Source organism: Sebastes fasciatus, chromosome 10, assembly GCF_043250625.1.
Source record: "Sebastes fasciatus isolate fSebFas1 chromosome 10, fSebFas1.pri, whole genome shotgun sequence".
NCBI classification, from domain to species: Eukaryota; Metazoa; Chordata; class Actinopteri; order Perciformes; family Sebastidae; genus Sebastes; species Sebastes fasciatus.
Genome location: NC_133804.1, coordinates 19,911,096 through 19,923,447, shown reverse-complemented (window position 1 = coordinate 19,923,447; position 12,352 = coordinate 19,911,096). Strand labels below are relative to the sequence as shown.

At 40.9% G+C, this 12,352-nt stretch overlaps 1 protein-coding gene across 1 annotated transcript in view; it reads right to left on the bottom strand.

The window, feature by feature from the left end:
• dock2 (dedicator of cytokinesis 2) overlaps positions 1 to 12,352 on the bottom strand; it is a 115,450-nt gene that overhangs the window by 80,596 nt on the left and 22,502 nt on the right. The window contains exons 22-24 of the mRNA XM_074648823.1: positions 7,527 to 7,635; positions 6,019 to 6,089; positions 2,920 to 3,026 (exon numbers count right to left, since the gene is read on the bottom strand). Of these exons, the coding sequence (XP_074504924.1) occupies positions 2,920 to 3,026; positions 6,019 to 6,089; positions 7,527 to 7,635 (287 nt within the window). The remainder of the gene's footprint in view (positions 1 to 2,919; positions 3,027 to 6,018; positions 6,090 to 7,526; positions 7,636 to 12,352) is intronic.

Sequence of the window (12,352 nt, the reverse complement as noted above, 5' to 3'; positions counted from 1 at the left end):
TGCTTGGTTTCTCTTCATCCTGCTCTCTTTTTTTTTCTACCTGTCGCTCCCTCTCCCAATACTTTCATCGCCTTCTTCCCTCTCCCCTTCCTTTCCTGTTGACAGAGTGCAACTCCGAGCGCGTTGACAGTGAGCCAGAGGCCCGAGCCTGTCGCCGCGGCCCCTGGGGAATCAATCATCTGAGCCAGGATCAATACCAAAAGAGCGTATCCTGGACCGGCCACTGACTTGGCTGGCAGCAACTGACTGATGAGAGGACCCACTGCTACACTGGGGAAAAAAAACAACATTCAAGGCAGTGCACGCACACCCATTTAGCATGCACCACCGCACAAACACTGAAATGCACAAACATACTCACACACCCAAATATAGTGTCATCAGTCACTCTGAAACAAATACATACAAATGTGTCTGCTCCATGTGTGCATGAATGCATTCTCACACACAACCTGCCTCTCCATAGTGTCATTGATCTGTCTGGCAGAGCCCAGCATGCGTCCAATCTCGGTCCCACTCAGACCGATTTCTGAACCAAATTTGGTCCACCACAATCACTCACAGCCTACTTCCAATTCTCCCAGTTTGCACTGCAGAGGCCCGAATATGGCCCCCCTTATCGACTCTGTATTATACAGCAGTAGCCCACTCTATCCATCACCATGTGGTCCTCTGCAGGGGAAACCACCACTTATCACCCCTCTACAAGCAAATTAGACAGACATAATAGGGCTGAACAGAGGTAGGGGGTGGTGCGGAGTGCGTGATCATTGATGTGTACTGCCTTTTAAAAGGTACGACACAGACAAAAACATGCGTTCTAGTGAAAATCACTTAAAAGCAGAGTAGGCATTGTCAGAAAAGTGACAGTGAAACTGCAACGTTTTGAAAACACTTCCCGTCTTATCTGCCTCAAACATTAGGTGATATTACTTCTTCTCCTTTGGCAGACGGCAGGAACCACCTGTGACATTAATATGGATAACATCTTTCTCTATATGCACCACCAACACCTACGGAGGCGTGAACTGTGTACTCATTCTCTGCTTGTAATAAGGCTCATGGACGTTTTCAGTCTGGGCGGATAGGAGAATGTCAACACCACAAGGACAAAAGGAAACCATCAGATACTGCCAATGACTACAAATATATGCTTAGGTCGATGTTATTTTAGCCTCCTCACAACTCTTTAATCTCAGCAAGAGTGACTTGACCTTCACCAGGGTATTAATTGGTGCCACTTGTGCTGATTGTAATAATATGGTACCTGACTGGGGTCCATTGCACTGATTGTAATGTCAGTGGAGGTGAACATAGCAGCACTGAAATTGTTTGTTAGAGCATCACCATCAAATACCCATATTGTTTTCTTTATCTCAATAGAAAATAGCCTCTGAGGAAAAAATTGTTTGGCAAACTAAACACAAATATACATGTTGTTTTTATTTGAATGCTAGCTGAAGCAGCAGATAATCTAAAAGTAGGTTTATCCTTTTCTATCATTTTCTTAACCTAATAATAAACAAATAAATAAGGTAAATCGGGCAAATATTCACAATTCAAAAGATTTTGAAAGACATTATGTAAAATGTCAGGTCAAGTTATTTCTATATAAATTATGGCTGTCAAAGTTTACGTGATAATAACGCCTTAATACAAATTCGTTTCAACGGCACTAATTTATTTAACACATGTGGGGATTTTTATGTTGTAGCGGGCTCAGTTTTAAAGCTACAGTGAAGATACTGGTATCATATGAAACTAGAAAACTAAAGGAATCTATAAGTACCAACCAAGGAGGCTAAATAACGCTACAAACTTAAGCAAAATTTTGGCAAGGAAAAACTGGCATGGCCATTTTCAAAAAGGTACCTTGACCTCTGACGTCAAGATATGTGAATGAAAATGGGTTCTATGGGTACCCACGAGTCTCCCCTTTACAGACATGCCCACTTTATGATGATCACATGCAGTTTTGGGCAAGTCATAGTCAAGTCAGCACACTGACAGCTGTTGTTGCCTGTTGGGCTTGAGTTTACCATGTTATGATTTAAGCATATTTTTTTATGCTAAATGCAGTACCTGTGAGGGTTTATCTATAATATTTGTCATTGTATTGTGTTTTTAATTGATTTACAATAATAAATATATACATACATATGCATAAAGCAAGCATATTTGCCCACTCTCATGTTGATAAGAGTATTAAATACTTGACAAATCTCCCTTTAAGGTACATTTTGAACAGATAAAAACGTACGATTAATTTCCGATTAACGCAATTAACTACAGACAATCATGTGATTAATCGATCGACAGCCCTACTTAAAGTACGTTTATCTTTCATTTTCTTATTCTTATAACAAACAAATAAATAAGGTAAATCTGGCAAATATTGACAATTCAAAAGATTTTGATAGAAATTATGTAACATGTCGGGTCAAGCAATTTCTTTATAAATTCAATTGATTTGAATGTGTGTGTACGTTGCGGTAAAGCAAATAAAGCATTATTGCATAAACACCAGTATTTCCTTTCATCATTTGGCTGATGCTGGATCGCCCTACAGGGAATGGAACATTACCCTTGCAGTATGCACCACTTTTTTATCCACTGTGCTGTGATGTAAGATAAAAACCTTTGAAGCGAAGGACACCCTTACTGGTCATAAAGTACAGTGGGAACAGCTGCCCAGTCCTGGTGCTGGGCTGGAATTACTCACTGTATAATAGACCTTTTAATGTGATCCCAACCTTTAAGTGAGAAGCAACTAATGCTCTGTAGGATTCCACGCAGAATGAGTTGGCATTTGTTTGGTAGTGTGAACATCTGTGATTGGTTCTTCACACAACCGTTAAGTCCGGTATTGGTTAGCAGCTCAGTGCCGAGGGCAGTAACTGGAAAAAAAAAATGACACACCTTGCCTCTGGAAGAGTTGGCTGCTGACGATTTCAGTCATGGAGTTCACCTTCTGTTTTTGGAGTGCCTCAGGGGGGATGCAGGAATAAAAGTCATGCAGCAGCTCACTGGAGAGAGAAAGCAATAGGCGGTGCAATAAATAATCAGCGAGATCATTATACGGGAGGAGCAACAGGCTTGTTTTCTTAAAAATGAGCACATAAATATTCAGGAATAATTTTCCACAGATTATGCACGTGTTTGGATTTTTAACAAAAATCTCCCTGCTCTGATTATTCCCACCATGTATTTGATTCAAAGATTAAAAACACAACCGCGCCTTTGTAATTCAAGCTTTTAACACCTCTCCTTTAAGGTCATAAAATATGCAACCACTAAAAGCAGAGTGCAGCGTAGATCAGCAAAGCTGTAGATGCTGCATGAAAACAAATGATCCAAAGCCTAAACACGCTTTAATGAAGACACAGGTTTGAGTCATCCCTCCGCCCCAAATTCAATTTTAGAATAATTAAACAGGCTGGTTGCAAGCCCTGATGTCACTTAGAAAGATTGAATGCTCAGAGCGTGGCAAACCCTCTGTCTCCATTTTTTGGTCCATCTCTCACTTTGTCTCCGTCTCCTTAAATTAAGCCACACAGGGTGCAGAAGCACTTTCATTAATGGTATAAAAGAATGAAATGCACCAGCTCCGCTCCCAAACACAACAAAAAGGTTTGTATGACTTTTGATGTGCATAAGCTGGCACAAGGACACGCTGAGGCACAGAGGCTCAGTGCAGACTTATCAGGCCCACTAATCATCTGAGCTGAATTTAATTAAAACCCCAAATGTCAGCCTATTCCCACATAGGCCCTGTTCAGACCTGGCATTAATATACATCTTGAGTGATTCGATCACAAGTGGACAGCTCGAAGTACAGGTGTGAATGCACTCAAGACGCATTGAGGACACATTGAGATCCGATCGCTCAGACCGCTGTGTGTACACGAATGTGTCCTGGGCAACATGGAAGGACCACCTCAACTGACATATTCTCATCCGTACTTGTCACATACTGGTGCTTTGTCATGCTGTTTGTAGGTTTAGGCAACAAAACCACTATAATTAAGTCTAGGAAAAAACATGCATGCAGGAAGGACAGCTGGCAAATAAAAAAAAATGCCAATAAATGAATTAATTATTATTTATATATTTTTTTATATATATATTATAATATAATATGATTTTATGAGTTTTATATTATAATTAATTAATTTGATTAATTTAGGAATACCCAAAAGTCAAATATAGTTGTCTAGATGGGGCAGTGATATTATAAAAAGTTTTCAAAATAGAATAGATAATTTAATGGTATGGACCTGACGTGTATGACTATTTCAGCTCCGACGGTGTGAAACGGACTTGGGAGCAAATAAAAAAATAAAAATAAAAACATAATTCAAAGCCGTAAGCACCCACAGCATACAGCACTGCACTTGGCAGTTTAACTGTGAGGCTTTTAGTCTGGATTATGACTTCAACTTCTTCGTCTTTGTGTAATATTATCATACAACCTGCGCATCGAACTTTGATTGGTCAGCAGGCTGTGCTTTTCTACGAGTTGATCTCTTATCCCGAAGCAGGAGCAGGTTATGTGTTCAGCATAAGTTACCATGGTGAACTACCCCAGTAAGAAGTGAACCACCGTCGTAGGACTGAAAACCCAGGGTTAACTCTGAAGTTCCCTCACTAACCCCAAATCCTGCTTCGTACTACAGGCCTCAGGCGTGAACTGATGTACTTAGAGCCGTCCACTTGTGATCGGATCACCCAAGACACATGTTAATGCTAGGTCTGCATAGGGCCAAAGACATATAAAAGACACCTAGAGCAAACAAAACACAGGCATAGCTGACAAAGTCTGTGCTTGTACCGCTCGGCGGATCACAGTACAGGTGAGTTTACAAGGTGCAGCAATGTGACAGTACAGAAGCTGAGACAAAGCTTTGATGTCCACCTCATGCACGGTGATTGTAATTCACACAGCTAGCTTTTGCCTGAGGCGATTCTGATCAGGAATGCAATGGGGACCTTACTTTCAAGTTTAGATGGCTCGGGTATATTTGTGTGTGTGTGTGTGTGTAAAGAAGTGCAGAAGACCGACAATAGGGGTGACTGAATATGAATGAAAATGAATGACAGAATGTGAGAATATGTGCGCTGATTTTTAAAACTCTCTGCCCTTCATCACCTTCCTACCTGTGTGTATGGGCTTGTGCGTGTCTGAGTGGCAGGTGTTAAAGGTAGCACCTTTGTGACACCGTGTTGACATCGAGCCACTCCAGAGACTGAGCTGGCAGATGTGGATAATGCAAGCACACAAAAGCACACACAGGTCACAGAAAGGTGAAAAGAGAAATCATGAGGACACGGGTGTTTGAAATAGAATGTGGCCGTTCAAGAGAACATCAATCAACACCTTCTTTCGGTAAAGTAACAAGCTTGTACCAAAAAAATGGATCCATGTTAGATTGTGGAATTGCTGGAGGACAAATCAAGTGCCTGAAATTTCTACTTTGAGAAAAAAAATGTTTCAACTGGTGAAGCATGTAGACTGAGGTCATTTCCTGGGCTAAACTGTATATTGTGAGTTTGATTCGGGTCAAGGAGAGGTTAAACAAGCCATTCCAAATCGTTTTGCTCTTCAGGAGGCTCGGAGCAAACCTAAGAGAGGAGGTTCAACTGGGTTTTGTTTGATGGTTTCACCGAAATTGTCAAGTCACTCAGGGGCACATGGAGGAGGTGCAGAGTGTGTTTGAGTGTGCATCCTTGTGTATATGTCAGTTTGATGAGATTTTTATCACCTGATAAAGAAGGTACAGCTCAACCAGGATGGAATGTGTGGGGGGACAGAAGGATGGGGGTCATCGAACAAAGCCAAGAGGGAAACTTCAGCTGAGCTGAAAGCTCCCATATATCCTCTCTTTCAGTGTCCCTGAATGAGACCAAAGATAAGGTGCTAGTGTGTGTGTGCGTGTGTGTGTGTGTGTGTGCGTGTGTGTGTGTGTGTGTGTGTGAAAGAGAGAGAGAGAGCGTGTGTGTGTTTAAAGGTAAGCTTACCTGAGGAGTTTGGCATCAAACACTTTCTCAACATCATGCAGGACTGTTGGCAGGTACTTCATAGCAGCGACCTGATAACACACACACACACACACACACACACACACACACACACCCATACAACGAGTAAATACTGTTAAAATACTGTTTTAAAATCCTGTGGAAGTGGTTAGTGAACAGAAGGTGACTTTGCCATCAGTTTTATATTCCATAGCCACTTGTGTGTCTGCCTAACTTTTTGTGACTCGATCCGTTTGTATGTCTGCCTTGGTGTAAGTAGTGAGATGAGAGGAAGACATTAATGCTGGGCACACAATACGTGATAATCCAGCCGAATTTGGGCCCGGTTTCTCCCTCCCGACAAAGGACAGCAAAGCCCCGATTCTTTGATGGTTCTAAAGATTATCTTGCTATATATTCCTGTGGTGTGAGGTATGTTAAGAGTGTTTTTTACATCCCCCGATCTGCTCAGAAGTCCATCATGGACGCACTGATTTCAAATTGCAAATATTAAACATGTTCGATATTTACTATCAGATCATCAAATCAAGATTTATGTATCTTATTTATTTATTATTATTGTGTTTTTTGTTGTTTTTTCCCCCTTCTTCTTGTCCTGGTATGCATGTGTGTGAATGAAACTCCTCGGTAGCCGTGTGGGATGAGGACCGGGTAGAGACCCAGAACTGGTGTAGAGGGGAGTGGGTTGAAGTGGGGTTTATGATTGATAACCACAGACCACTGTTAACACTACTGCTAACTATCCATGTTATTAATATCCGTGCAAAAACCAATAAAGAGCTTTGACGGGAAAAAAACATGTCCTGTTGTGTGTGGGGAACCCCGAGGACAGCTGATGACACAGTCATGTGGGAAAGAGCGATAGCCAATTGGGAACCAAGCTGACTGAAGAAGTAAGGACAACAATTGCGGTCATGGTGGCCGCGGCAAATGCAAACTAACAACACAAGTGTTTATTTAATGTGTCTCCATGACTCGTCAATTTTCATTACAAAGTAGTGCAAAAAATAACTGCTAATTCTTCCTGCCCGTCGTCTGCCAGTAGTTGTTCATGAATGGGATCTGTTAGTGTTTGGTGTGCTGTTTTGGCCAAACCGTTGCTCTCCACACACTATAGGAACAAAACTGTAAAATTTTAAATAATATGTCGTTATGTGCGGGGTCTCTCACATTTTCAAAATCATTCAAATTTTGAATGACACTTTCACACTCTCACATTTTCAAAATCATTCAAATTTTGAATGACACTTTTAATGTGGGCCAGCCTTAAGCAGTAGAAATGTGATGAAGTCAGAATCAGATTGAGAGATCACATTAGAGAAGTTGGAGCATGAGGAGGAGCAGGAAGATGAGACAGAGTCAGACAGGTAAATGTAAAAAAACTAAAACAGGAGAAGCAGAAAAAAGGTTTGGATAAAGATGAGAAGGATGTAAAGAGGAGTGCTAGGTGGTGAAGTACGGTGTGCAGGGTGAGCATGCATGATTACCCTGAGCAGCAGAGTGACGGTGTAGTTTGTTCTCATCAGGCTGTTGATGGACTCAAAAAGACTCCTCAGCGAGTCCTCAAAGTCCTCCTGCTCCTTCCCCTCGTACAGCCTAGGAGAAGGGCAGGGGGAAGTTAATGGAAATGCAACAGGAAAAACAGAAAGGGGGAGAAAGACGAACGTCGGAAAACACAACGTGACATGATTTGCAAGGGAGATGGAGGGAAGGAATTGAAAGAGGAGAGAAAACAACAGGGGGGGGGGTGAATAATCAGTGAGGGTGGAGCGTGGAGAGAGACAATGAGAGACAGAGTGTCAAAACAAGGATAGCTGACAAGACGCTCAAGTTGGATGTAAATGTAGACAGAAAGAGCCTTATTTATATGTTTTCAGTGCAACAACAATATGGAAATACTATTGAGTGTAATGCAAAAGAAAATAGATTAACTTAAACTTAAATATAACAATAAGAAAAATGTAATGTGTTAGATGAACATACATGGATGGACAATTTACTCGGGGTTTAGTTCACAGTATCTCTTGTTCTTGCTGGTACCCTTTTTATCATCTGTCACCTCTATAACTTGAGCCAGGTGTGAGTTTGTGACATGATTTTTATATATAGTCAATCAAAACCACTGGGATGGAAATTATTCTGCAGTAGTTTCTCAAAGGGCTGTTCATCAAAATTTTAATTACAATTATGATTTGGGCTTCGAAAGATTATGAAAACAAGATAATCACATAAACGATTATCGTGCCGCGTTCCGTTTCTCAATGACACCCTTGTTTTGTCTTGTGTTATAAATCCAGCACGACCCTTTCCTTTACACGGTGCACTTTTCCCCTGCTCAGCAGGGCCCAAATTGCACCAGATTGATGCATTTAACTTTAAAATGTATGTTTCTAAATGTATGATGTTTCCAAAATTATTGTGATTTTTGCCATAATCGAGCAGCCCTGGTTTCTCATCACAGTTTAAATTGATTCAAAGTTATTAACGATAATGTTTTGGAAGTTATCTTCACCGAGCCGGCGCTGGCTTTCTCAGTGCTAACACAGAGTAATCTAGCAACAAGTGACATTACACCTAGATTCTGGAGTTTTGTTTTTATTTTGTGTGAAATGAGGCATCAACTGAATTGGCTGCAGTTCCTCACATCTCTCTTTTCAATAATATGGTTGAAAATGCATTCAACATGAAGGTGCTATATTGCACTTTAACCCTTGAGTCAATATTTTCATTTTACATATTAAGTGTCATGGTGGAAAGTAACTAAGTACATTTAGTCAAGTACTGTACTTAAGTATAAATTTGAGGTACTTATACTCTACTTGAGTATTTCTATTTTATGCTACTTACTTCACTACATTTATCCGATAGCTTAAGTTATTACTTTGCAGATTCAGATTAACAATACAAAACATAATACACAAATAAATTATAATATTATTATATCAATAAAGTTTTATTGGTCCCCAGGGGGAAATTCACAAGCTACCCAGCATCAGGATTTTTACTTGTAACAGAGTATTTCTACACTGTGGTATTACTTTACCTTAAGTGAAATATCTGAGTACATCTTCTAACCCTGATACAGACTAAGTAATTAAAGAGCTACCCAGTACACACTTGTAATTCACAGCCCTATATTCAATTATAGTGATGCAGCAAACTAATGCAGTATTGTGCTGACGTGGTAAAACTAAACATTGACAAGCAACGACTGCAGTGAACAATCCTCTTCTGACATAACAAAAAAACAGGGTTGTCTTTGTTGCTGCTATTCACATCACATACAAACACCCACACATTCCTCCTCTACCATCCCTTCAGTCTAACTTCCTCCGCCCCGAGCAAACTTCTCTCTCATCCATCTCTCCGCCCCTTCCCTACCCCCCGTCTCCTCACTATCTCTGCATGATGATTCAGTGGAGCTGTGCAGTTGTTAATTACAATAGAAGTTATGAGTTCTGGAGGGAAGGATTAGCATGTGGCACACAGCAAATTTAGCATGTGTGGGAGGGGTGGGGGGGGGGAGGGATTAGGCGGTAACACACAGAGGTATTATCACTGGGCTCTTTGCAGAGTACAGTTATGATTACAGACGCTTTGTCCTGCTTAATCCACCGGCCCTGTCTGTGCATAAATGTGTATGTGTGCTTGTGTGTAGAGAGATGACGTCTAGATGTGTCAGGGTCAGCCCACGCCACACACATATACGTACACTTCACTAAAATAGTCATACTTAGTACAGTATGTTACAGCCTGGGTGTCACTTTAATCCAACTCTAAAGATGTATGTGACTGTTGCTCATCTATACACACACACACACACACACACACACACACACACACACATACACACATGCACTCAATACCCACACATGAGCACAACGTCATACTAGCTCAGCAAACTAATACTGGAGACAGATGGAGAGAAGAGAGAGAGGGATGAAGGGCAGGGAATCAACAGGGGGGGAGGGAAATGAGTGAGGTACACTGAGGAAAAATCTGAGGAACGGAGGGAGCGTGGGGGAAAGTACAGAAGGAGGACAGCTCAACTAGATGTAGCTATGGATAATAGGAGGAAAGGGAACAGGAGAACGACAAGGCAAACAACAAGGCGAACAGGTCCCCCATGAATTGTGAAATCTCCTCCAAACCAAATCAGTCCCAAATGTCACCCTGTTATGATTTATAATTGCAGTTTCCCTCCTGGACCAATCAGTAAACATTTTAAATGCAGATATTTTGCACAACACATAATTAGACGAGCGAATAAACGGTGCAGTGATCAACATCGCCGCGATGCGTCAATAACGTATATTACAAATTATATTGCTCCTCTAAGACCGATCAGTGAAACTTTAAAAAATGCAAGAATGGTGCAATGAGTCACACAATTACCTTGAGTATTGTTAAATCCTATCTGTGCTTAAGAGTTTATTCATGCAGACAATTGAATAAACATTGTACACCCCTTAGGCCTCTGAAAAAGCTGGAATTCATCAATATATTGTTTGGTCATTGAAGCTTGGGATTTCTGTAACCAAAGGACGGAATAAACTAAATAAAGTCCATGTGATGAATGTCATGTTATTACCTCCGCCAAGGTCGAAGGCCTAGGAAGGAGGTTGTGTTTTCAACCGGCGTTGGTTTGTTGGTTTGTCTGTTTGGAGGATTACTCCAAAAGTCTGTGATGGATTTGAACACATTTTTTGGAGGGGTGGGGTGTGGCACAATGAACAATCCATTAGATTTAGGTGGCGATCCGGATCGTGACAACTGTAGATTTAGCGTTTTTTTCACATTAAACTCGGTGCAATTACAGTTGAGTTCGACCAAAGCACACTTGGTGATTGTTTGAAAAAGTAACGACGACGGTTTAGGTGAGTTTTATTTTGTTTCAGTTTGAATGAAGTGTTTCACGATGCTCCGCTACGTACAGCTGATTTCAACATAAACAAAAATACACGTGGATGATGGCGCAAGCTGAACGGAGAGGGGGGGTTGAGGTCTGTGCTCTCCGAGTTATGAACTATTTCACATTCTTTTAAGATATTACTATTACCAGATATTATGTCTTCCTATCATAAAGTAACATAAGATTAAGATGATACTACATAATCGTAATATAAGATCTCATTGTAAACAGAAATGAGCTCAAAATGATAAGATCCTTATCGCATTAATGAGAAAAGATGTTCATATTATAAAACATTATGTGACAAGATAGATGCAAAGTGCTTCCATAGAAAAAGGTGTGTGAAAAATGAAAAGAGGAGAGAAATGGAGGCGAGATTTAAAGATGAAGGGAGGGATGGCAAGAAAGAGGACGAGTGGAAGACAGAGGAGAAATATAGAACATAGCAGGTGCTCCGGGGAAGGAAAAAGCAACAGACACATCCGATGATCTAGACTACAGGGAAGTAATGTGAAAGCTAGGGCGTGAAGGACAGAAAGAAGGTGAGGGAAAGAGCAAAATCTGGTACAGCGTGCCTTACATATTTGTGAAGCAAACATCACATGCTTCTAATAGACTTTGCATGAACACGAAGACGATTTGACAAGCTAATAAATCTTCAGTTCCGCCTGTTTAACTATTAATGACTGCTAGTCTTGATGGTGATGATGATGGAGCCTTACAGATGCACCTACAGCACCAGCGCCTCCCTTGAATACCTGATTCTCTGTTGGTATGACGAGGCCTTATAGAAGGAGAAATCTGATGGGAAAACTTTAGATGCAGAGCAAGTTGAAGTTGTGGACTGCAGCTAGTTTGGGGGACGACAGATAGAGGAGGAGAGAAAGCGGAGAGTGAGATTTATCGGTTCAGAGATACTCAGGGGAGGCTGGCGAATGGAGCTCCAGGAGTAATGTGGTGCACACACACACACACACACACACACACACACACAGACATACAGACGTAGGCAAAGTTGTTGGTAACGTTCCGTTAAAGAGAGAAAAACCCACAATGGTCACTGAAATAACTTGAAACTGACAAAAGTAATAATAAATAAAAATTTACTGAAAATGAACTAATGAAAATCAGATATTGTTTTTGAATTGTGGTTCAACAGAATCATTTTAAAAAACAAACTGATGAAACTGGCCTATACAAAAATTATGGTACCCCTAGAAAAGATGTAAAATAATGTGACCATAGGGACATATTAAACTAAGGTGTGTCCTGTAATTAGCATCACAGGTGTCTTCAAACTTGTAATCAGTCAGTCTGCCTATTTAAAGGGTGAAAAGTAGTCACTGTGCTGTTTGGCATCATGGTGTGTACCACACTGAACATGGACCACAGAAAGCTAAG